We start from the raw sequence: 26,043 nt of genomic DNA on the forward strand, positions 1-26,043 counted from the left end.
ATGGCCGTGCACACAGCACTGTATTGCCCCCGTTCATCTCTGACGCCTCAACAATAATATGGCCGGATCAGGGAAGAGCTAGAGGCCGCAGCTCTCCACAAACCCCTGGAGATGCCTAAACTTCTTCCACCAGCTTCCCTCCATGGGATTCAGTGAAGGTCCTTTGCTGCAGACACACAGCACAGGCTTCTAGTACCTGAAGAATACTTTTCTCATTTTATTAGCATCCAAGAAGAAAGTCCATAGAAGGAAGGAAGAAGTTAACCTTTGCCCAAATATATTTGTGCCCCTTCTAGACACAGTGGTGAATCAAGCACAATAACAACAAAAATAATGATCTTGCTGTGAGATAATTCTACAATTCTGCGAGGATCTGAGACTATAAAGCAGCAGCATTTATTGAGAAATATCTAAAGACTACTAATTTTGGTCCAGACAGTGTCAGGCACAATAATAAATACTCAATAAACACTTGATGAACTCTAACATCTGAACCTTCTTTGGTACACTTCCTAGGTGGCACATTTGGTAAGTATTAGAAAAAAGAGCACATACGAAACAAACCTTGACTTCCTGAACTCAGATGTGAAAGTTAAACTTCCTTGAATCTAGACTGGAAAGTTACATGTTCTTAAGTTTGGCCAACAACTTGGCTGACTTGCATAAGTCATTTATGAATAGAGTGCTAATTTAAGGGTATTCTATTTAATATATTCATTGATTCAATCTGCATGATGGAAAAGCTGCATAAAGCGATGAGGATGAAATGAAGCAAGTCAGAGCTAAATATCAAATAACCACCTTCTACTCTTAGTACTGCTGATGTTGTCTTCTCTCCGTACTCATTGTGGACCATGCAGCTGTACAATCCTTGGTCTACCAGCTGAACATTACATATGGTAAGCAACTGAGCATTGCCATTTTGTGACTGCTTCACTCTCTTAGATTCCTCTATCTTTACACCTTCATGAGTCCAGGTTACGTCAATGGGAGGTTCTTCTGAAACACAGAGGAACTGAGCCGTGTCACCGCACTTTACAGAGAGGTCCTGAAGATGCAGGAGAATCCTTGGTGCTTCATCCACTGGCTCTTCAGTGCATTTCTCAGATAACTCAGTGCCTTCTGCAATTTTTGAAAGGGATGCCGTATGGTGCAACTCTACATCTCGAATGGATGTAGCTGTGTGGGCGGAACTTTGAGATACACCTTCAAAAACCTGAAATTCGTATTCATATGATGATCCTTGAAATGACTTAATTTCGCTTTGGGATATTTTGCTCTCCTGCTTTGTGAAACAGGAATCTGCCACTGCCTGGGACTTGGTGGACTCTCTTACATTTTTTCCAGAACTTTGCCTAGCTAGGGCTTGCACTGTACGATCAAGTGACAAGAAAAAGAAAAGAACATTAGGATCTAAGCTTTGTCACCTGGCTAGGTTAGTAACATAAAATGGCATGGAAGATGAAGATGAAAGACGTCACTGTTACTTGGAAGCAGCATGCCAGATGCAGTGTGCTCCAGGATGTCAGGGTGACACAAAAGAAAATTCATTCCCAGTGATCCAGTGATGGATGGATGATGAAGGCTCATGAGGATGCCATACAGTATCTGCTTCCTTCTTTTTGTTGTCATTGCAGCTATCCAGAATGACATAGCCGCTCCCTCTTTTTTTCTGACTCTATTCGGGATATCATTTGTCCTCCCTCCATCATATACTTTATCAAAAATATGTAGCAAATAAATCATTAATGATGCAATGATGAGATGCTGTTTAGAAAAGTAAAAATGTCAAGCAAAGTCGATGCCTAACCAAATAATAACTAGTGTAATGCCCAGAACATGTACTTCAGTGAGATTTAAAGTACACTGGTTAAACTATAATTGAGGACTTAGGGGCACCTGGGTGTTACTTTGTTAATAAATTATGGACCGACCACAATATGCACCAAGACACACAGCAGAGACTCTCATTAGTAACGGTGGGAGTAGGAGGGATGCAGCAGATCAAAGTCTTTGAAGCAAGCCAGGCTTTCTTTACCTTTTGGAGTCACTGTGAGTATAGCTGCACAAATGGCTTCCCCAGCGCTATTGGCTGCTTTGCAAGAGTACTGGCCGGCATGCTCTGAGTAAGCATCAACTATAAGCATTAAAGCCATGCCTGTGGACTCCTCAAAATGGAAAACTACATCTTTTGTTGGTAGAATTGGTTGCTGGTTATGCAACCACTGGATTTCTGGCTTGGGAATGCCAGAAACCCTGGCATGGAATCTGACTGTCTCCCCGCTGTGCACCCTGAGGCTTGACAGAGGCTGGATGAAGATGGGCTTTTGGCCAAGGGGCTCCTTCTTAAATGAAACTGACGAAGAGACATGCCATTGAGAGTCTGATGTAACTTCTTCAAGTTTGCTAAATCCTGAAAAGAAGCATGCCAACCTTTAATGTCTTACCCTGCACTGAAACCAGAACTTACTGGGAGTTGTCTACAGATCTGTTGTAAATTTCAGTGGTGAACTAGAATCCAGACCAATCCTGATGCCTTGTCAACGTATGTCACTACATACACACACTGATTCAAAGTCACACAAGTTCCCTTCCATTTTCCAGACGAACATGCTGAGACATAACTAGTCTAAGGAACTTCACTACATTGTGCATGAAGGCGGTCGTGGAGTATGCAATTCAGTTTAGGTATTCTTGTCTTCTGTTGTTATTTTTTTCCCTCTGGTTGTCAAACCAGCTTTTCTTTTTTGTAAACCACACTACACTGATTATTAAGAAAACCTCTGGTTATTATAAGTGTTTAAAATCAAGGAAAAAAGCAGAAGTTGCCCTAACTCTTTATGTATTTGTATATGCTTAATATTACAGAGACTAATTTAGCTCAGGAAAAACAGCCTGATTCTATAAAAATACTATCTCATTTTGAATCAAAGTGCCCCCCACCCTGATACTGAGGAAGTGTTTCTGATTGCAGCTGAAGAGCCCCAAGTAACAGAGATGTTAAACCATCTTACAGTGGAGCCCCTCAACCCTCAGGCATTCTTTGAATGACAGTAAACACATCCAGCTGGTGTACAGACCTGAAATCACCCACTGTAGCTTCTGTGAAATCAGAATTGTGTCAGTACAATGGTGGGATGGTAACACTCTTAGATTTAAAAACATTTCTTTTAGAATTTGCATCCTAGTCAGATGAGAAAACAGATCTATCTAGTCCTTTAGCATATTTCTCCCCATTCTGATACATGCTGATCAGGAAGCATGAAAGCTGATGATGAGAGCAACACATTACAAAATTCTATGGAGACAAAGCAGGGCAAAATAAAAAATGATGGTTTGGGATTCATAATGAGAAGGGGTAACTGAAAAGCGAGAACATCACATATAACATGGAAACAATTAGTCACATTAAGAGAATGGTAGGACCAACGATGATTTACGTGAAATCCTTAGTGATTTGTTACTGACATTGTGAGATTAGATCCATATTTAAATGTGGTACTTAAAGTTGTTTTACTGTACCTTCCAGTCTCAAAGTGGCTGTGCTTGATACTTGACCTACAGCATTACTAGCAACAAAAGTATAAATTCCTTCATCTTCTGGAAAAGCTTCAGCAATTTCCAGCTGGTAAGTGTCTTCAAACTGAGTCATTTTAAAGAACCGAGATGGCTTGATTTTCTTGTCTTTGCTGTACCAAGACACTTTTAGATCTGTAACGTGAAAGGAAAAGGATCTTTAAATCACTGGAACAAGTGGATATTTTTATTTACCTGCAAACACAATATTGACTATATTAGTGACTAATTTTATATTTATCTAAATAACATTATACTTTTCTTTTGGGCATGCCACATCTGATCTTATATAATTTCATTTTTAAGAAGGAAACATGATTCTAGAAAAATCCAGCTTATAGATGGGTTATAATGTTTGAAAATTTACAATTTTAGTTATACTCTTTTTAACCATTTGCCTGTCATGCTATGGAAGCAAAGATAAGGTTTTGACATGTTCAGTCAAATGAGAAAAAGACTGTCCTGAGAAACAGTCATCATAAAGGGTTTGATCTGAGATTGTGGTTACCTACTGAGACAGGAAGTGAGGGAAATATGCATAGTGGTTAGGCAGAAAGACCCATCAAAAACAGACCTGAGAAGATGAACATTCCATAAAGTCTAAAAGAGACACCCTTAAAGGATGAAGAAAAATCTCTATTATTTTGTTACCAGTAGGCAAGCACTGGAAGGTCTCAGCAAAAAAGAAAATTTTTAAAATGGAAAGAGTCATGAAATTTGGGCATCCTAGATATATTTGGCTTTTTTCAAAGTAGGAGTAATAATAAATAATAATAAAACTAGCGAGTAGGAACCAAGATGGCAGAGTAGAAGGAGGTGCTCTCACTCCCTCTTGTGAGAACACCAGAATTACAACTAGCTGCTGGACAATCATCGACAGGAAGACACTGGAACTCACCAAAAAAGATACCCTACATCCAAAGACAAAGGAGAAGCCACAATGAGATGGTAGGAGGGGTGCAATCACAGTAAAATCAAATCCCATAACTGCTGGGTGGGTGACTCACAGACTGGAGAACACTTATCCCACAGAAGTCCACCCACTGGAGTGAAGGTTCTGAGCCCCATGTCAGGCTTCCCAACCTGGGGGCCCGGCAACGGGAGGAGGAATTCCTAGAGAATCAGACTTTGAAGTCTAGTGGGATTTGAATGCAGGTCTTAGACAGGACTGGGGGAAACAGAGACTCCACTCTTGGAGGCACACACAAAGTAGTGTGTGCATTGGGACCCAGGGGAAGGAGCAGTGAACCCAGGGAAGACTGAACCAGACCTACCTGCTAGTGTCGGAGGGTCTCCTGCAGAGGCGGGGGGTGGCTGTGGGTCAATGTGGGGACAAGGACACTGGCAGCAGAAGTTCTGGGAAGTACTCCTTGGCGTGAGCCCTCCCAGAGTCTGTCATTAGCCCCACCAAAGAGCCCGGGTAGGCTCCAGTGTTGGGTTGCCTCAGGCCAAACAACCAACAGGGAGGGAACCCAGCCCCTCCCATCAGCAGTCAGGCAGATTAAAGTTCTACTGAGTTCTGCCCACCAGAGCTACAGTCAGCTCTACCCACCACCAGTCCCTCCCATCAGGAAACTTGCACAAGCCTCTTAGCCTCATCCACCAGAGGGCAGACAGCAGAAGCAAGAAGAACTATAATCCTGTAGCCTGTGGAACAAAAAGCACATTCACAGAAAGATAGACAAGATGAAAAGGCAGAGGGCTATGTACCAGATGAAGGAACAAGATAAAACCCCAGAAAAACAACTAAATGAAGTGGAGATAGGCAACCTTCCAGAAAAAGAATTCAGAATAATGACAGTGAAGATGATCCAGGACCTCGGAAAAAGAATGGAGGCAAAGATCGAGAAGATGCAAGAAATGTTTAACAAAGACCTAGAAGAATTAAAGACCAAATGAACAGAGATGAACAGTACAATAACTGAAATGAAAACTACACTAGAAGCAATCAAGAGCAGAATAACTGAGGCAGAAGAATGGATAAGTGACCTGGAAGACAGAATAGTGGAATTCACTGCTGCAGAACAGAACAAAGAAAAAAAGAATGAAAAGAAGTGAAGACAGCCTAAGAGACCACTGGGACAACATTAAATGCAACAACATTCACATTATAGGGTTCCCAGAAGGAGAAGAGAGAGAGAAAGGACCAGAGAAAATATTTGAAGAGATTATAGTCGAAAACTTCCCTAACATGGGAAAGGAAAGAGTCACCCAAGTCCAGGAAGGGCAGTGAGTCCCTTTACCCTTACAGGATAAACACAAGGAGAAATACGCCGAGACACATAGTAATCAAATTGGCAAAAAATAAAGACAAAGAAAAATTATTAAAAGCAGCAAGGGAAAAATGACACATAACATACAAGGGAACTCCCATAAGGTTAACAGTTGATTTCTCAGCACAAACTCTACAAGCCAGAAGGGAATGGAATGAAATACTTAAAGTGACGAAAGGGAAGAACCTACAACCAAGATTACTCAACCCAGCAAGGATCTCATTCAGATTCGATGGAGAAATCAAAAGCTTTACAGACAAGCAAAAGCTGAGAGAGCTCAGCAATACCAAACCAGCTTTACAACAAATGCTAAAGGAACTTCTCTAAGTGGGAAACACAAGAGAAGAAAAGGACCTACAAAAACAAACCCCAAACTGTTAAGACAATGGTCATAGGAACATACATATCGATAATTACCTTAAACATGAATGGATTAAATGCTCCAACCAAAAGACACAGGTTTGCTGAATGGATACAAAAACAAGACCCATCTATATGCTGTCTACAAGAGACCCACTTCAGATCTAGGGACACATACAGACTGAAAGTGAGGGGATGGAACAAGATATTCCATGCAAATGGAAATCAAAAGAAAGCTGGAGTAGCAATCCTCATATCAGATAAAATAGACTTTAAAATAAAGACTGTTACAAGAGACAAGGAAGGAAACTACATAATGATCAAGGGATCAATCCAAGAAGAAGATGTAACAATTATAAATATATATGCACCCAACATAGGAGCACCTCAATACATAAGGCAACTGCTAACAGCTATAAAAGAGGAAATCGACAGTAACACAATAATAGTGGGGGACTTTAACACCTCACTTACACCAATGGACAGATCATCCAAAATGAAAATAAATAAGGAAACAGAAGCTTTAAATGACACAATAGACCAGAGAGATTTAATTGATATTTATAGGATATTCCATCCAAAAACAGCAGATTACACTTTCTTCTCAAGTGTGCACAGAACATTCTGCAGGATAGATCAGATCCTGGGTCACAAATCAAGCCTCAGCAAAATTAAGAAAATTGAAATCATATGAAGCATCTTTTCTGACCACAATGCTATGAGATTAGAAATGAATTAGAGGGAAAAAAATGTAAAAAACACAAACACATGGAAATTAAACAATACATTACTAAATAACCAAGAGATCACTGAAGAAATCAAAGAGGAAATCAAAAAATACCTAGAGACAAATGACAATGAAAACAAGACGATCAAAAACGTATGGGATGCAGCAAAAGCAGTTCTAAGAGGGAAGTTTATAGCTATACAAGCCTACCTCAAGAAACAAGAAAAATCTCAAATACACAATCTAAACTTACACCTAAAGGAACTAGAGAAAGAAGAACAAACAAAACCCAAAGTTAGTAGAAGGAAAAAAATCATAAAGATCAGAGCAGAAATAAATGAAATAGAAACAAAGAAAACAATAGCAAAGATCAATAAAACTAAAAGCTGATTCTTTGAGAAGATAAACAAAATTGATAAACTATTAGCCAGACTCATCAAGTAAAAGAGGGAGAGGACTCAAATCCATAAAATCAGAAATGAAAAAGGAGAAGTTACAACAGACACCACAGAAATACAAAGCATCCTAAGAGACTACTACAAGCAACACTATGCCAATAAAATGGACAACCTGGAAGAAATGGACAAACCCTTAGAAAGGTATAACCTTCCAAGACTGAACCAGGAAAAATAGAAAATATGAACAGACCAATCAAAAGTAATGAAATTGAAACTGTGATTAAAAATTTTCCAACAAACAAAAGTCCAGGACCAGATGGCTTCACAGGTGAATTCTATCAAACATTTAGAGAAGAGCTAACACCCATCCCTCTCAAACTCTTTCAAAAATTGCAGAGGAAGGAACACTCCCAAACTCATTCTATGAGGCCACCATCACCCTAATACCAAAATCAGACAAAGATACTACAAAAAAAGAACATTACAGACCAACATCACTGATGAATATAGATGCAAAAATCCTCAACAAAATACTAGCAAACAGAATCCAACGACACATTAAAAGGATCATACATCATGATCAAGTGGGATTTATCCCAGGGATGCAAGGATTCTTCAATATATGCAAATCAATCAATGTGATACACCATATTAACAAACTGAAGAATAAAAACCATATGATCATCTCAATAGATGCAGAAAAAGCTTTTGACAAAATTCAACACCCATGTACGATAAAAACTCTCCAGAAAGCAGGCACAGAGGGAACCTACCTCAAGATAATAAAGGCCACATATGACAAACACACAGCAAACATCATTCTCAATGGTGAAAAACTGAAAGCATTTCCTTTAAGATCAGGAACAAGACAAGGATGTCCACTCTCACCACTATTATTCAACATAGTTTTGGAAATCCTAGCCATGGCAATCAGAGAAGGAAAAGAAAAAAAAGGAATACAAATTGGAAAAGAAGAATAAAACTGTCACTGTTTGCAGATGACATACTATACATAGAGAATCCTAAAAATGCCACTAGAAAACTACTAGAGCTAATCAATGAATTTGGTAAAGTTGCAGGATACAAAATTAATGCACAGAAATCTCTTGCATTCCTATACACTAATGATGAAAAATCTGAAAGAGAAATTAAGGAAACACTCCCATTCACCATTGGAACAAAAAGAATAAAATACCTAGGAATAAACCTACCTAGAGAGACAAAAGACCTGTATGCAGAAAACTATAAGACACTGATGAAAGAAATTAAAGATGATACAGACAGATGGAGAGATATACCATGCTCTTGGATTGGAAGAAGCAATATTGTGAAAATGACTATACTACCCAAAGCAATCTACAGATTCAATGCAATCCCTATCAAATTACCAATGGCATTTTTTTATGGAACTCGAGCAAAAAATCTTAAAATTTGTATGGAGACACAAAAGACCCTGAATAGCCAAAGCAGTCTTGAGGGAAAAAACCGGAACTGGAGGAATCAGACTCCCTGACTTTAGACTATACTACAAAGCTACAGTAATCAAGACAATATGGTACTGGCACAAAAACAGAAACATAGATCAATGGAACAAGATAGAAAGCCCAGAGATAAACCCACGCACCTATGGTCAACTAATCTATGACAAAGGAGGCAAGGATATGCAATGGAGAAAAGACAGACTCTTCAATATGTGGTTCTGGGAAAACTGGACAGTTACATGTAAAAGAATGAAATTAGAACACTCCCTAACACCATACACAAAAATAAACTCAAAATGGATTCGAGACCTAAATGTAAGACCGGACAGTATAAAACTCTTAGAGGAAAACATAGGAAGGACACTCTTTGACATAAATCACAGCAACATCTTTTTTGATCCACCTCCTAGAGTAATAGAAATAAAAATAAAAATAAACAAATGGGACCTAATGAAACTTAAAAGCTTTTGCACAGCAAAGGAAACCATAAACAAGATGAAAAGACAACCCTCAGAATGGGAGAAAATATTTGCAAGCAAATCAACGGACAAAGGATTAAACTCCAAGATATATAAACAGCTCATGCAGCTCAATATTAAAGAAACAAACAACCCAATCCAAAAAGGGGCAGAAGACCTAAATAGACATTTCTCCAAAGAAGGCATACAGATGGCCAAGAAGCACATGAAAACCTGCTCAACATCACTAATTATTAGAGAAATGCAAATCAAAACTACAATGAGGTATCACCTCACACCAGTTAGAATGGGCATCATCAGAAAATCTACAAACAACAAATGCTGGAGTGGATTTGGAGAAAAGGGAACCCTCTTGCACTGTTGGTGGGAATGTAAATTGATACAACCACTATGGAGAACAGTATGGAGGTTCCTTGAAAAACTAAAAATAGAATTACCATATGATCCAGCAATCCCACTACTGGGCATATATCTGAGAAAACCATAATTCAAAAAGACACACTCATTGCAGCACTATTTACAATAGTCAGGTCATGGAAGCAACCTAAATGCACATCAACAGATGAATGGATAAAGAAGTTGTGGTACATATATACAATGGAATATTACTGAGCCATAAAAAGGAACGAAATTGGGTCATTTGTTGAGACATGGATGGATCCAGAGACTGTCATACAGAGTGAAGTAAGTCAGAAAGAGAAAAACAAATATCGTATATTAACGCATGTATGTGGAACCTAGAAAAATGGTACAGATGAACCAGTTTGCAGGGCAGAAGTTGAGACACAGATGTAGAGAACAAACGTATGGACACCAAGGGGGGAAAGCCTCAGAGGGGTGGGGATGGTGGTGTGATGAATTGGGTGATTGGGATTGATGTGTATACACTGATGTGTATAAAATTGATGACTAAGAAGAACCTGCTGTATAAAAAAATAAATTAAATTAAATTAAAAAAAACTAGCTATTTCCACACAAGGATTTGAACCATCTTAAAATGATAGAGAATAAAAACCCCAAATCAAGGATACATATTACTATGTTGTTACAGTTTAAGATGATGTGTACTTTAAAAAAAATTATACTTCCATTAAAGCAACAGCCCTGTAAGTCAAGCGTGGATTCAAATTTAGTTACTTGTTTTAAAAGCCAAAAATCAGAAGCCATCTTGTTTTTGGAATGTGGTCACTATATTACCTCCTTATCTCAATACCACCCATGGGGATCTTCTAACAGTCCAGTCCTCTAGTATTTGTTTGCACTGTTGCATAAATATTGGTTTATGAATATTCCCCTGCTTCCCACTAGGGTAGTTGTTATAAACTACAAGTTCCCCTTTTAAAGAAACAAATCTTTTTATTTCCTTAGGTAGCAAGGTAAGGTAGGAAATGGAATCCTGACACTACAATTTACCAGCTGTGTGACCTTAGACATGTCAGTTAATCTCTGGACCAGTCTTCTCATTTGTAAAATAAGATGCATAATAATTCATGGGCTATTCATGGGCTATAAAATTGCTGTGTGAATTCAATGACATACACAGAGGAAAGGGTTTTATAAACCACAGGCACAAGTCAGTCATTAAAGTGAGAATGTCTGACATCACAAGGGATCAGCAATAACTTACCTAATAAACAGGGCCATAGGATATACAAGTAATACCATCATCACATGGGATGTAAAAGTCATCCTACAAATACTTGGTTTGTTTGTTTAAACATCAATGGAGAGATGCAAGAGGGAAGACATATGGGAACATATGTATATGTATAATTGATTCACTTTGTTATAAAGCAGAAACTAACACACCATTGTAAAACAATTATACCCCGATAAAGATGTTAAAAAAAAAAAATCAATGGAAAGGGAAGGATGGAGAGTTTGGTACTCTCTCTCCCTCACAAGGTTCCCTGCTTATTCTTCCTGACAACTTCTTCCTTTGGTGAACTGAGTGAAGCAGGAGGACAGGCATGAATCGTCAATAATAAATGAGCTAAAGGGCAAGACCTGTACTGGTAATGGACTTGGTACTTTTGACTGGGCTGCCACTATCTGTGTCAGTCACTGGCCTCTCATGGCTTCTGTGAGGGCACCCCACTGCCCCAGTTCCTCACCCCCACCACTCCATTGTATTTGGTCCCTGAGTCTCGTTCATTCTACCTCCTGGACTCTTGCACAATCTACCCCCATCTTTCTCCTGACTCAGTTGTCAACACTTTCCAAGCCTATTATAATATGATAGCCTCTCTGCTGGTCCGTTACCTTCAGCCTCACCTCCCACATCTGTCCATTCCTCCTTTCATGATCAGAGTGTTGTTTCTAAAAAGAAAACCTGATCATGTTACCCAGGGGTTTCAAAATCTCTCAGTGGCTCCTCAAAGTAAACAAGATAAAATCTAAAGTCCTAAGCACAGAATACCAACACTTTAGGATCTGGCCCTTGCCTTCTTTTCTAGCTTCTCATCCACTCACTGCATCACTTTCCAACCATACTTAAACCACTTGTTGCCAGCACATGGAGTGTTCTGGCGAGCTTTTATGACTTTGTAAACGTTGTTCTCTGCCTGGAGCACGACTGTGCTCATGAGCCTATTAATTCTTCAATGTGCCGTCCGTGCATTTTCTCCAGCTCTCTCCCAGACAGAGAGCACTGAGCAGGTGGGCTGTTACAGCACTTACAACCTTGGGATCTAGCTGTGCATGCGCGTCTCCTCACCTACACACTGAGCTCCATGAAGGCAAGAGACAGGTCCTGGCATCCCTAGAACCTAGTGTAATGTCTCAATAGCAGGAACACAGATGTTGGTAGAATAAAACAAAAAAAAAGCTTAAATGAACAGTGGGCGTTCCTCATTGCTAAACTAATTATTTAACATCTCACTTAGCTAGCTGCCACTCTGTAAGCCACCAAATGATACTGACCATTATCTGTAGAATGAGCACTAGCAAAAAGCTAGCTTTACTACAAGTTTTAAAACTCTACTTTTCCAAACTTCTCTTCCACCAGTAGGTGGCACCAGAGACCTTCAATAGATAACGTTTCCACTTACAAAAGCACCACCAGATTGCTCAGGACCATGCTCCATGCTTCAGCAAGTACTGAGTTCCCCAAAACATGAGACTGGGGCCTCTGCAGACTCATATTTTTTTCCAATTTGCAGAAAGCAGAGCCGCACTTACTTTCTTAAGGGAAGTTGTGTGAATATTTTCTGTCTGAGGGGCATGAAACGTGATATGGTGAGCTTTTATTTTAAAAGGCATTTATTCAGTGAATTTAATTTTTGTCATATAGAAAATACATTTATGAAAGGGTTCTAAAACCTCTGTATGTGTGTTAATATTACCACACATAGAGAGTTAATGATCACATGAATTTATAAAGTCCATTCAAATATTTAAGGACATCAGTCACATTGAAAAGATATTTTTCTTTTTCTACCCCAATTGGAGTCTTGTAGAGAGCTTCAAATGTATGTTTGCAATGCCTTAAAGGCAAACTATAAAATGACTTATAAACTAAAGAGTACTATGCAAATATAGTTAAGACTACTACTTTAGATAATCCATATACATATGTTTATTTGAAAAATTTCCTCTAAAAATTCAATGAATGGATAAATTCTTTAGTATGGCTTTAGTGAATTTGATATTAAAATGCATTTTTCTTTGTAGTAGGATATCACCGAATCAGTCCTCATTTCTTAATATTTGGCATTTTTCAAATACCATGCTCTGAAGTCACAAAGTCTATAGTATTTATCTATGTTGGTCACCCAATACCAGACTTTTATGTTTCTATAATTCCTCGCAATGGTTGTAATAAAATTAATGTATTGAGCACCAGTCACTTGCTAGCCATGCCTGTAAGTGCTTTATACACCTCATATCCTTTAATTATGCTCATAAAATCAAACAGGTCTATTTGGTTTCTAGATCAGCATCTCCATCCCACAGCAGGAAATCATTAGGTGATAGAAGCCCAATTGAAATACTAACTTGCTTAAGAAACCGGCTCTTGGCAAGGTAGAGACTGGGCCATAACCCAATGGGAGAAGCACAATAAGCAAAACAAACATTTATTAGGAGTGCTGGGAGATGCCCGAGCTTGGAGAGTTTCCCTTTGTGGTGGTATACAACAGTCAAGCAAACGAGGGAGTGATTTTCATCCGGGATAAGGTTGATTTACCCTGTCCCTAGGTGAGGTAGGTCTACAATCATCATTGGCTAGAAATGGCTCTAAACATTTTGTCTCATTCTACTAAGGTCAGACTCCTGGGGTGAGGGGAGGGGCCGGTGGTTCTGGGAAACATGCACCAATTAAAAATCATAACAGCTAACAGATGGAGGGATTACTGTATGAGGGGTGCTGCGATACGTGCTGATGTGGGTTAGCTGACATAATCATGACAATGATCTGAAGCCACTGATATCAGCCATTTAACAAGCATTCTTTTGTCCGACCAACAATTACTTACTGAGTACCCACTATGTATGGAGCTATTCTAGGACAAGGATCCACCCTTGCTTTCACAGAGCTTTCCTTCTAGTAGCTACTGCTTTTCAGGCACCATGTTCTTGGTACTAAGACAGAATCCCTGCCCTCATGAAATGTACATTCTAAGACTGAATGCAATATTATCCTCACTTTATTCATGAGGGAAAGAGAACCAGAGAAATCAGGTATTTGCCGAAGGTCACAGAGTGGAGCCAAGACTCAAATCCAACCTCTCTGATCATAACGCCCCCACTTTTGTCCACTACAGGATACCACCTTCCAAAGGGATATGGCTTTTCACACAAGCACTGTCCATAGACTGAACAACGTCTTACATATAAATGGACTCTTAAAACATATGTAGATGCCATTATAATTAATCTAATAATAATTGTAGGTTTCCTTGTATTTTTTCAAGAGATAACAAAGTATAACTACAATCATAAAGAAAACGACATTTTTCAAGTTTAAAACATAGAAAAACACTGAACTCATTCCTTTTTTTAAATTGTAGTTTAAAAAAGCACATAACATAAAATTTATCATCTTAACCATTTTTGGGTGTACAGTCCAGTAGCGGAAAACACTGATCTAATTCTCAATTCAATAATCCAAGTAAGTGTTCTGCAAGATGCCCATGAAACTTCAAATTATGCATGAGAGGTAAGAAAACCTTTTCCTCCCATCATTCTTTTTAAATATTAGCAACTCTACCTTTGCTTGTAAACCTACCTGTTCCAGAAACTTTGCATTGAAAGTGGGCTGGCCGTCCCTCAGAAGTGACAGTGTCCTGAAGTGGGGTGACGACGGCAGGAGGATAAACTGGCATTTCCTGATCAGGAGACACAACTTCTGGAACTAAAGGAAGGGAACACAGACTTGTCAGGAGTAAGGCAGCCTACAGACCTCACAGAATGAAGCATGCCGATTTCTCTTAATTTATCAGTGGAGCCCTTTCAAAGTTTCCAAGTTAGGTAGCAATCTACTTTTAGGAGCTCCAAGTTACTTGTATTTTTAAATGCCCTGGGAGGATGCAAAAGCGGGTTTCTTAGATTTTACTTTAAACTGAGAAGTAGCAAGGCATTTCTACCTTCCACAGAGAGCGATGCTGAGGTAGTGACAATTCCATAGTCATTCTTGGCTTCACAGGTATAGACGGCCGCGTCCTCTGGGAAGGCTTCGATGAGCAGAAGTGTGTACTCTTGCCCATCGTGAAGGAACTTGCACTTGAAACCAGTGGAAAGCAGCTGCTCTTCCTTGTACCAGGAAATTTTGGGCTGTGGTCTACCGGATATCACAGCACAGAAGCGGGCGGGCTTGCCAGATTGCACGGTAACAGGCTGGAGCTCCTGCAGAATTTGGGGCGGTTCTGGAGCTGGGAAGAAAAGAAAACAAATAGCCCATGAAAACACAGGAAAGCACGGGAAAATCTACGTTAATTTGTTGCCAGGTGGTTATGTACCCCGAAACAAAACTTTGGAATGGTGATATCTTTACTTGCCTCAGAATATTAGAACATTCTTTGCACTAAGAAGGAAAAAAAATTGGAATTTTGTCCCTAAGTAGAGGGAGATACTTTTGATATTTGGTGTGGGGGGTGATGCTGGGAGTGCTGAGTTTTTCAGCATAACACGGTCACCCCTTTCCTGGCTGGGATCTGGATTGGGGTGACAATGGACAGTCCTCTAAAGAATGCTAGAACATTTCCACATGCTACCTATTTTTAACAGTCGTTTGGGCAAATCATGTGGTGAGGTGGCTCATCCCATTCAGGTTCGGTTTTCAAGTATTTGTGTATATGTGATAGTCATTTTTTAATATACAGGTGCCAGTAAAGTGCAATCAGTATGCATGAATGAATGAATGTCATTTTAGATCTAAAGGCAATTAGGTAATTTTTTTTTAAATTCAGCTTTCCTGTTATGCTAATTAAAACATATTCTTGGTGTTGTGATGACTGAGGGAAACTGGGTCGTTCATGGAACCAAGAAATGGGGAGAACTGACTTCTGTGAGGCTGATTTCTGACACAGCCATATAGGTAGACCTTTACTTCTCTGTGCCTCAGTTTCTCTACCACTAATATAGAAATAATAATAACTGGATACCATGACGATTTGGTCTTCTAGGGACCAAGGGGATGTTGGCAATATGGTTCATTTTTATGAAACTTGAGATTACTCTTACTGTTCCTTCATCTGTCTCAGGGGTATTTGTTCAGACAGGTAGGACCCAAGGTCAGGACAGGAATGGATCTAGACCAGCCCCAGATTCAGCTCTAAGGTTTCTAATGAGGAAAGTGGATGGTTTAATGGTGCTCCTCTGAGGACTTGGTAGCATATGGAATTCCCCACGAAAGTCAGACCCTGGTCCTAGGGCATGGAGCTCACCTGTGGCTTCCTAGGTTCTCCCAGGCATGCCTTAACAGAGGCTGGAAATGCCCCACCAGAGACTGGAAATGCCCCATCACTTGGTAGTGCTACTAGTACGCAAGCAGTTAGGGCCAAGGGCAGAGAACTAGAACAGCTGAAAACCGTAACTAGAAACCCATTTGGGGTCTATTATAATTGACATACAGTGGATGTTCAATAATGTTGACCAAACTAAATAAGGATCTAGCCATTAGGTGCCTTCTGGAAATGACATCTTGGTCCTTTTAACAGCCACCATCCCATTTCCACAGGTATAATATGAAAATAAATGTAATAACTTCAAACATATGAGTACCATGCGTTCTTGAGAAATTGCCTGGAAACTACCAGAACTTCAGTAAGTTGAAAGGGAGGATTATTACAGATGGATGCACAAAATATGTTAATATCTCTACCTACCATTGACGTAGAGGGTAACAGAACTCCTGTTCCTTCCTGCCACAAAGGTGTATTCACCAGCATCGCTATGCCTGGTCTCAGAGATAAACATCCGGTGGATTCTCCTCTCCACCACATACTGGTGTCGTTCTTGAACTTGGAAATTGATTTCAATGCCATCTTTATACCAGTGGGCATCTACATCATCTTCATTGACCTCAAACTCAACGACAGCACGTTGTTTCTCAATAACCTTTTAAAGGAGCAACAGGAAAATAAAATTGAAGCCCTGGTTTCCTTTCGGTTTTAACCTGTTTCCAAAACAGCTCATTTGAAGAGCATGTCAAGCCTATATATTATGATATAGAAAATTGACTGGTTATAGCACATTCTAAGTTTTTCTGCATATCCTTGGACAAAAGGTGCCCATACTTCTTTTGCTTACATCTGCATGGAGGCAATGATTTCATCCTTAAATGTTTGCTTCTTAGTTAATCATAACAGAAATAATGACACTTTGCGGTACTTCCCTGGTGGCGCAGTGGTTAAGAATCTTCCTGCCAATGCAGGGGACACAAGTTCAATCCTTCAATCCCTGGTCCGGGAAGATCCCACATGGCGTGGAGCAACTAAGACCATGTGCCACAACTACAGCCTGCACACCACAGCGGCTGAAGCTCAAGTGCCTAGAGCCTGTGTTCCGCAACAAGAGAAGCCACTGCAATGAGAAGCCTGTGCACTGCAACAAAGAGTAGCCCCTGCTCACTGCAACTAGAGAAGGCTTGCGCACAGCAGCAAAGACCCAACACAGCCAGAAGTAAATAATAAAATAAAAATAAAATAAAAAAGAAATAATGACACTTTACATCTGAAGGCTGTTTATCATTGACAAAGTTCTTTTAAGTTACGATTCAATTTGATTTCACATGATGTGAACCTTGTAGGCTAGGTAGGAACTATTATCCTCATTTTTAAAAGTGAGAAAATCAAGGTTCAGGGTTGGTCAATAAAGGATGGAGGACATATTGGGTTATCTGACTACGCACTGAAGGCTTTTTCACTCTGGCCTAATGTAATGCCTGGCTCTCCTTGGATCAGCAATATGATAAACATGAGCTCAAGTGATACTTCCCTTCCCATGTTATCGCCCCGTTATATCACGTGGGAAGACTGGCACCCATGAGGACAAGCTGTACACGTGCAGTCAAGAGCAAAGGTGTTTGCTCAGCAACCCTGCTAGGAATCCAGCTTTGCTCAAACTGGTCTTCCTCTTGGACCTCGGAGGGAGTTTTCCCAGTCAAGTCCCCACACAGCTGCCTCTCCAAGGTAGAAGGCTTCTGAGAAAATGCCACCTTGTTCTGAATTCCTTTAATTCCAGTTGCTGTGCGAACACCACAATTTAAATTTTAGTTCCTTTAGGGTTGATGCTGCTTGGTAAGTGGCCATTTGACAGTGAAGTGTCTACAGCTGCTTTCATTAAAGTATTTAGACAGCTGCGAAGGATACACTTATTCCCTAAGCGAGAGGAAACTGTGACTAAGTTGATGTCAGCACAAGAGTGTAAGCTGGTAGGGATAAGCTGATTTCATTTTTTTAGAAGACTGTGGTTAGAAAATTTAAAAGTCAAAAAATTAAGTGACATTCTCTATGAGGACACGGGGATGGGGAAGGGTAAGCTGGGACGAAGTGAGAGACTGGCATGGACCTATCTACACTACCAAATGTGAAATAGATAGCTAGTGGGAAGCAGCCACATAGCACAGGGAGATCATCTCAGTGCTTTGTGTCCACCTAGAGGGGTGGGATAGGGAGAGTGGGAGGGAGACGCAAAAGGGAGGGGATATGGAGATATATGTATATGTACAGCTGATTCACTGTGTTATGCAGCAGAAACTAACACACCATTGTAAAGCAATTATACTCCAATAAAGATGTTAAAAAAAATTAAGTGACAAAATGATAGATTAGGAGCTACTGATGACTTCTCCAAAAATTCAGCATGTGGACAATTACCTGAACCTCCCTTTTAATGCTTCGGATGCGAACGTCTCTGCCCTCTACAAAGAGGCTGGCAGTGGACATGTTGCCTCCAGCCACCACTGTGTACTTCCCAGCATCAGACATCCGGGTGGATGGGATCAGAAGGCGGTGAACGTATTTCTCCTTCTGTATCTTTATTCTATGGAAGAAAGGGGAATTGAGGTTTAACGTATGATGACTCAAAGGAAACTGGGAATCACTGGGATGTGGCAAACAAACCAACGGACCTGTCCACAAGCTGTAGCTCTTGGCCATCTTTCATCCACTGCACAGTGATGTCAGGTTCAGACACTTCACATTCAAACATGGCTCGCTTCTTCTCGAGAACCTTAATGTCCTTAATGTGTTTCCTAAATTCTATATGACGAGCTGGAGAACAGCATGTAAAAAAATTAATCTTTCTAACAGCTTTGCTAAGATATAATTCACATACTATACAATTCACCCAGTGAAAGTATACAATTCAGTGGCTTTCGGTATATTCAGAGTTGTGCAACCATCACCATAATTAATTTCAAAGCATTCTCATTACCCCCCAAAAAGACCATGTACCCCTTAGCCATCACCCTCCAGACCCCTCCCTTTGTCCTCCCCTCAGACTTAGCACCAATCTATGTCACTACAGATTTGTGCACTCTGAACTTTTCCTATAACTGGAATCATACACTATGTGGTCCGTTGCGACTGGCTTCTTTCACTTGATATAAAGTTTTTTAAGGTTCATCCATGTTGTAGCATGTATCAGTACCTCCTTTTTATTCCTGAATAATATTTCATTGTGTGGATATACCTCATTTTATTTATCCATTCATTAGCTGATGCTCTAACATTTTATATAATGTGTTTGCCATTTAGTTTTATGGATATGACATTTATGAAACCATACCTTCCACATAAAGAGTGGCTGTCGAGGTAGCTTTTCCAGCCACAAAGGTGTACTCAGCAGCATCCCCAAAGTGAACATTCCTGATGTTCAGGGAGTGGGTGAGCTTTTTGGTTCTCATCTGGCACCTGTCAGTCGATTTGATTTCCACACCATTCTTTAACCATTTGTAAGAGATGCCTTCATAGTTCACTGTGACCTCAAAGGTAATGGTGTCTTTTTCTTCAGCATTGATGTCCTTCAGCATGGATGTAATCATGATTGCTGCAAAGGGGGAAGGAAATACACCCAAGGAGATTTTGTGTCACTACGACGTGGGTTATGACAGGCACAGAATGAAAACTTGGAATGTTCTTAGTACGTCTGTTTAGGTATCACAGTTCAGAGAGATGAGCCATGATACCTTCCAGGTACCCCTCTACAGGACAATGTCAAGTGACAGGGGAACAGAAAAAGTAAGAGATAGACAATGGAGCATCTTCATAGGTAGCCTTTCAATGCTACCCTAATCAAAAATTTTATCCAGATGCCTAACTCAGTGTGGACACAGTAGATGTTTCAATCAAGGTAACCGGTCAGGAAGAAAAAGTGTAGGCTATGGAATAACAATGAGTCTACTGGATATTCTGTGTGTGTGTGTGTGTGTGTGTGTGTGTGTGTGTGTGTGTGTGTGTGTGTGTGTGTGTGTGTGTGTGTGTGTTTGTGTGTGTGTGTGTATATTTGTATATATATTTTACTTACGTGTCACTTTCAGGGTGGCGCTGACTTGGTCATTGCCACAGACAAATGTGTATTCTGCTGAGTCCTCTGTGCTGGTGTTCATGATGATCAGCTGGTGGAGTTTTCCCTGCACCACGATCTTGAACTTTTCACTCATTTCAATCTCCACCCCATTCTTTAGCCACATGGAAGGCACATTGAAGTGGGAGACCTCACACTCAAAGGAGGCAGTTTTGGTCTCAGGTACCTCAATGTTTTTCATGGTTTTTGTAATATGTAATGCTTGGGAAAATCAGAGAGCACTTCGGTTAATATATTTTATTTTAAAAAAAAGATGGAGCAAACAAACGAATGAATACATGGAGATCACCCAGAAATGCCACAGGGGCTGCCTCATACTTACTCTCCACGAAGAGTTTCGCTTTGCATTCCAATTGCCCCACCACAGCTGTATACTCCCCAGCGTCCAAGGGGGAAATATGCTGCAGCATCAGTTTGTGGACCTTCCTTTCTGAGACCAGCCTGTGTTTGTCACTCGGCTTAATCTCCACATTCTTGTGGAACCATTTCACTGGCACCGTGTCGTGGGAAACGCTAACTTCAAAGGCAACGGTGGCATTTTCCAAGGCAGTCACATCCTTTGGCTTCTTAATGATTTTGACGGCTAATGAGGAAAGTTGAAGCCATTTAGTGATATGGTTAACTTCGTGGTAACCACGAGTTGGCTACTTGTAAAGTGTTTCTAAGTCAACTTACTCTCAACGTGCAGTCTGGCACTGGCTCCCAGCCTTCCAAGCTTGAAGCCATAAACAGATTCATCCACAACGGCACAGTTTTTAATTCTCAGAGAGTAAATTGTTCCTTTGACTGAGATAGTGTACTTGTCATTGGATTCCAGCACAACCCCGTTTCTGATCCACTGGACACCTTTTACATTAGGGTGTGTGAGCTCCATAGTGAAAACAGCATCTTGCGTCTCTGTCACCGTGAGGTTCTTCAGAGTCTTCTTAATTTTGACAGCTGAAGACAAATTTATGATTTGTTTAGAAAATAAAGATGATACCATTCAGGTAAGAGAAGTCCCAAATAAGATTGTTACCGGGTCATCTTGCAAAAGAATGGTTATCAAAGAATTTACAGTTATGCAGCATCTCTAGAGTTTTTAAAAGACACTTTGAGATTATTCAGGAAAACCTGGGTCCAGTTTGAAATGTACCTTGTATAATGTCTTTTCTATACTTGAATGAGATGTAGTTTGCATAGCTGTATACTAATAACTTAATCAATGGATTGGAGAAGAGTGAAAGAAGAATACAGACTGAGAGCATCTAATTTGCTGCTCCACAGAGCTGGAACCTAAGACGTGGCTTCTTCACATTAACTCATAAGCAATTTTGCACCTTGTGGTACACGGCTCAGAAAGAAAGTTCGAGAGTTTATAATGATTTTATGAAATGAGGATTTATGGCATCCACGATGATTATACCATTTGACTTTTAGAATAACTGTCAAAAATATACTACGATTTTTTAGTGGATAAATCTGTTATTATATCACTGACCTTCAACTTTAAGTCTGGCAGATGTTTTGGAAGTGGCCACCTTGTAGGTGTATTCTCCAATGTCATCTAGTTTGGTGGCAGCAATGATAAGCCTCCTTTTGTGGCCATCAGATTTACTTCCGATGTTTTTACCCAGCGGTAGGTGTTTGTCATCCTTCAACCATTCTCCTTCGGCATCTGGGTTGGCAACTTCACATTCGAACACAGCTTCCTGGGATTCAGCTACAGTCTGATCTGTGAGTGGCTTGGAGATGGCGCCCCCTGTGGAACAAGAGAAGTACAAGTGTGAGTCTTTTAAAAATATTTATACAATAGAAAAACCTTTGCACAATTAATATAAAACATCAAATTTTAAAACATGATTCTGAACATCATGAAATGTCTAATAAAATTATTTTTACGTACTTTAAGAAGGTATCACAGAAACCCCTCGTTCTAAGTATGTATCACTGATAACCAGGGAAACTACTGGAATCAGAAAGGTTTTGCAAAGGAAAAGCAACTGTTAAGTTATACAGAACTCTGAGAACCTTAATGTGGAGCACACCTCATGGATGGCCCGTAACTCAGTTCCTTCCTCAAAAGCATGCTGCTTAGTCTTCTACAGATGATTTCCTGAAGATACATCTAATATCTGACTGGAAAAAATTTTGCTGAACAAAATGTGTAGTCATCAATGTTTCTAGAAGATTAGGGATTCCTATATACTAAAAATCACTGTTTTGACAAATGTCATCTCTTCTACAAAGTTTTCCCCCATTGGCTCCAGTGCCATCATCGCTCGCAGAAATAATCACTCCTTCATCAAGTTAGTTGCTAATGTATCTGTCCCTCTCTATATTGTGAATTCCTCAAAAAAAAATATCATGCCGTATTCATTTTTGTATCCTGAGTTCCTAGCAGCGCCTGGCCAATGGCAGGTACTTTAAAAATGTTGGGTGAAATCACATAGAGGCTCATAGTTTTTTCTTGTTTCCACACATTTAAAAACATGTAATTTATATTAAACATATCAAAGTGCAGAATCTAAAATTCTGTTTCAGAAGTTTTTTTCATGGCCAAATCCTTGAGGAAATCTTATAATGTAATAAAGTATAAACCATGAAATTTTCGTACCAGAGAAGACACTATTCCCATTTGACTTGCTTATATACCACAGATTGCACAATTTAGTCTCCTCAAAACCTAAATTGTTATGTACCAAACAAATTAATGATGATGCCTAGTTTTTTCTTGACAGTTGGCTTAGACTTTTGATTCTTCATTTTTAAGCTGGTGGCTTCTGCTGAGAATGGCCTACTTCATTTCACAAGAGACACACAGACACATATATTGAGGTATATTTTTAAAATATTCATTATAAAGTATAAAGGGAACAAAGAAAACAAAAATGAAAGAAACAAGAGCAATAAAAAAAAGAAATACATCTTTACAGTAGGAGAGTTTAAATAAAACTCAGTCCAAACGTTAACTCATCAATCTATCATGTGCAACGTATTGGACTATACAAAGATGAGAAAGAAGCAATTCCACATTTGGGGAGCATCTACTCAGGTGTGGGAAGAAGAAACGGGGAATAAAACAAGTATATGAGTCAGGGTCATGAAAGAAACACACATAAAGTGATCCTGAGGTTGGAGGATTAAGATCTTCTACAAATGGGAAGATCAAGGAAGGCTTCACAGAGGAGATGGCATTTGAGCTACGACTTTCTGGAAGAACATTTGGGATTTAGGCTGATGGGAATAGTGTCAAGGGTATTATTGGTTTTGAGAACAGCAGAAGCAGAGGCAAGGAAGTGGGAAACTGGTGGGAATTTGGGAGGAAATGGGCAATGATTTCTTAAGTTAGAACAACTGCCCTACTTAGGTTTAAGGTTTAACCTAAGTTCTTTAACCTAAGAACTTAGGTTAAATGATAAATGTACTGACCTGCCACGATAAGTTTTCCAGATGTCATATTTTCTCCAGCATAAAATATATATTCTCCTTCATCGTCTTTCATCATATTTAGAACCGTCAACTTATATATTTTTCCATGAGCTTCAATTTTATATTTAGAACTGGGATGGATTTCCTTGTCCTTAAAATTCCACAAGACATCAATTCCTGAGTGGGACAGTTCAACTTCCAAGACCACATTTTGGGTCTCTGTACAGGTAAGGTCGTGAAGACCTCTGATAATTTTAATTTCTGGGGGGAAAAATAAAATAATCACTTGGTTACTATTATATTGGGAAAACAGAATGCTTAAAACAATACTAAGTGACATGGAACAATTCTTACTTTCTACAGAAAGATCACAGCTGGTTTCAACTCTGCCAACCATCAGCTTGTAAGGACCTTCATCTGAAGCATAGGTCCGGTTGATCACAAGCCGCTGCTTAGTGCCTTTGACAATGGCATGCACGCGATCATCAGGCTTGATTTGTTCATCATTTAAGTACCACTTAACAGAAGTCACATCAGGGACTGAGACCTTACATTCGAGCACAGCCTTGGTGCCCTCAAGCACGTTAATGTCTTTTAGAGGTGTTATCACATCAACACCTGCAAAAGCACACACACACAAAAGAATTGTGAATACAAATTTTGTTGGAAACGTGTGCTCACTTGACAGCATACAACAAGACTATGTAAGTCGCACTCACTGTAGACAGAGACGCGCCCACTGGTTGACAGTCCAAGGGCAGGAATGGTGAAGGAGTAATGTCCAGCATCCTCCTTAGTCATGTCTTCAATAAGCAGCATGTGTGACTGCTTGTCTATCACAATGTGAACCCTGTCGCCCGGCTGCACTTCTTCGCCATCCTTCATCCAGACACCTTCCACCTTCTCTAAGGAGACTTTAACTTCAAGCTGAACAATGTCACCCTCGCAGACTTTTTGATCACTGAGTCCTTGTAGGATAGCAACGGGGCGGGCTGTGAAACATGGGGAGAAAGAAGAATGTTATGATTATTTATTATCAATAAGCCATAGTGATACTCACTGCAGGCTGACAGGAAGGGGAAGGCTTACGTTTCATCTTTAGTTTACAGGTTGTCTTTTTCCCGTCGACAACAAAGCTGTATTCTCCCTGGTCCTCTTTGGTCACATCCTTGACTGTGAGGTTCTGACGTCCACGGCGAGATGTAATTGTGTACTTGCCATTGGATTTAAGCTCCACATCATTATGATACCATTTGCCTTCTATATTTTCCGGGGTTATAATGCACTCTAACTCTCCTGAAAATGATTCTGAAACTTCTATGTCCTGAAGTTCTTTCACAAACTCAATGACTGCACCTGAGGCATAAGAGAAGGAGAAGTTAATTTCCCTGGAGAGTTATGCATCTAGACTTAGGACAGAGAAAATTCCTTGTAAATCTCTTATTCCCCCCGCCTCATACTATCAGGAATATTCTTAATATCTAACTGCTGGACTGAGAAATAAATTGTCAATTAAAAGGAGTTACTTAATTTAAAAATTATTTTTAAAGCACAGAATTATATTTCAATAAAAAATTTAAAAGCAAGATATCAGAATGACCTTGCTTTTCAAAATCCAAATTTTCAGGAATTCCCTGGTGGTCCAGTGGTTAGGACTCAGCGCTTTCACTGCCAAGGGTGCGGGTTCGATTCCTGGTCGGGGAACTAAGATCCCACATACAGCACAGTGAGGCCAAAAAAATAAAAAATTAAAAATCCAAATTGTCAATATTCTTAATTACCAGTATAAATTCATGAGTCTTGCTATGGAACTTATATTTAATTCCCAAGTAATTCGTTTTATGAAGTGAAAATTGCATAGCTAACTTTATCACATACTAAGGGTGACTTTAAAACTTAGGAATGAAATCATTAATTACTACCTTCGACAATAAGTTTAGCCGTTGTTTTTACGTTTTCATCTTCGGCAAGTACACAGCTATAGTCTTCAGCATCAGATGTGTCAACTGTCAGGACGGAGAGGAAGTGAACTTTCCTGTCAGAGAGCATCCTATATTTATCTCCCGTGTGAACCTCCACGCCATCCTTATACCATTTCACTTTGACAAATGGCTCTGAGGTTTCACATTCAAATGTTGCCATGGTGTCTTTTTCCTTAGCAACAACATCTTGTAATTCCTGTGTGAAAGTGATCAATTGCTTGGCTATAAGAAAAAGGAAAAAAAAAAAGCCCATTAAATTAAATTCACAATTCGGATAATGGGAAAAGAAAATAAAAAGAAACACACTACTGGATATTCATGGATAAAT

General features: G+C 39.7%; 1 protein-coding gene across 1 annotated transcript in view; it reads right to left on the minus strand.

The window, feature by feature from the left end:
- The window catches only part of TTN (titin), a 279,002-nt gene that overhangs the window by 222,478 nt on the left and 30,481 nt on the right, over positions 1 to 26,043 (minus strand). The window contains exons 27-43 of the mRNA XM_082841571.1: positions 25,656 to 25,937; positions 24,823 to 25,089; positions 24,453 to 24,725; positions 24,088 to 24,351; positions 23,734 to 23,994; positions 21,803 to 22,063; positions 20,998 to 21,261; positions 20,645 to 20,905; positions 20,263 to 20,523; positions 19,525 to 19,785; positions 18,866 to 19,007; positions 18,612 to 18,777; positions 16,620 to 16,851; positions 14,880 to 15,164; positions 14,522 to 14,647; positions 3,523 to 3,711; positions 799 to 1,371 (exon numbers count right to left, since the gene is read on the minus strand). Coding sequence (XP_082697697.1) covers positions 799 to 1,371; positions 3,523 to 3,711; positions 14,522 to 14,647; positions 14,880 to 15,164; positions 16,620 to 16,851; positions 18,612 to 18,777; positions 18,866 to 19,007; positions 19,525 to 19,785; positions 20,263 to 20,523; positions 20,645 to 20,905; positions 20,998 to 21,261; positions 21,803 to 22,063; positions 23,734 to 23,994; positions 24,088 to 24,351; positions 24,453 to 24,725; positions 24,823 to 25,089; positions 25,656 to 25,937 — 4,368 coding nt within the window. The remainder of the gene's footprint in view (positions 1 to 798; positions 1,372 to 3,522; positions 3,712 to 14,521; positions 14,648 to 14,879; positions 15,165 to 16,619; positions 16,852 to 18,611; positions 18,778 to 18,865; positions 19,008 to 19,524; positions 19,786 to 20,262; positions 20,524 to 20,644; positions 20,906 to 20,997; positions 21,262 to 21,802; positions 22,064 to 23,733; positions 23,995 to 24,087; positions 24,352 to 24,452; positions 24,726 to 24,822; positions 25,090 to 25,655; positions 25,938 to 26,043) is intronic.

Source organism: Leucopleurus acutus, assembly GCF_964270905.1.
Source record: "Leucopleurus acutus genome assembly, chromosome: 6".
Classification (NCBI taxonomy): Eukaryota; Metazoa; Chordata; class Mammalia; order Artiodactyla; family Delphinidae; genus Leucopleurus; species Leucopleurus acutus.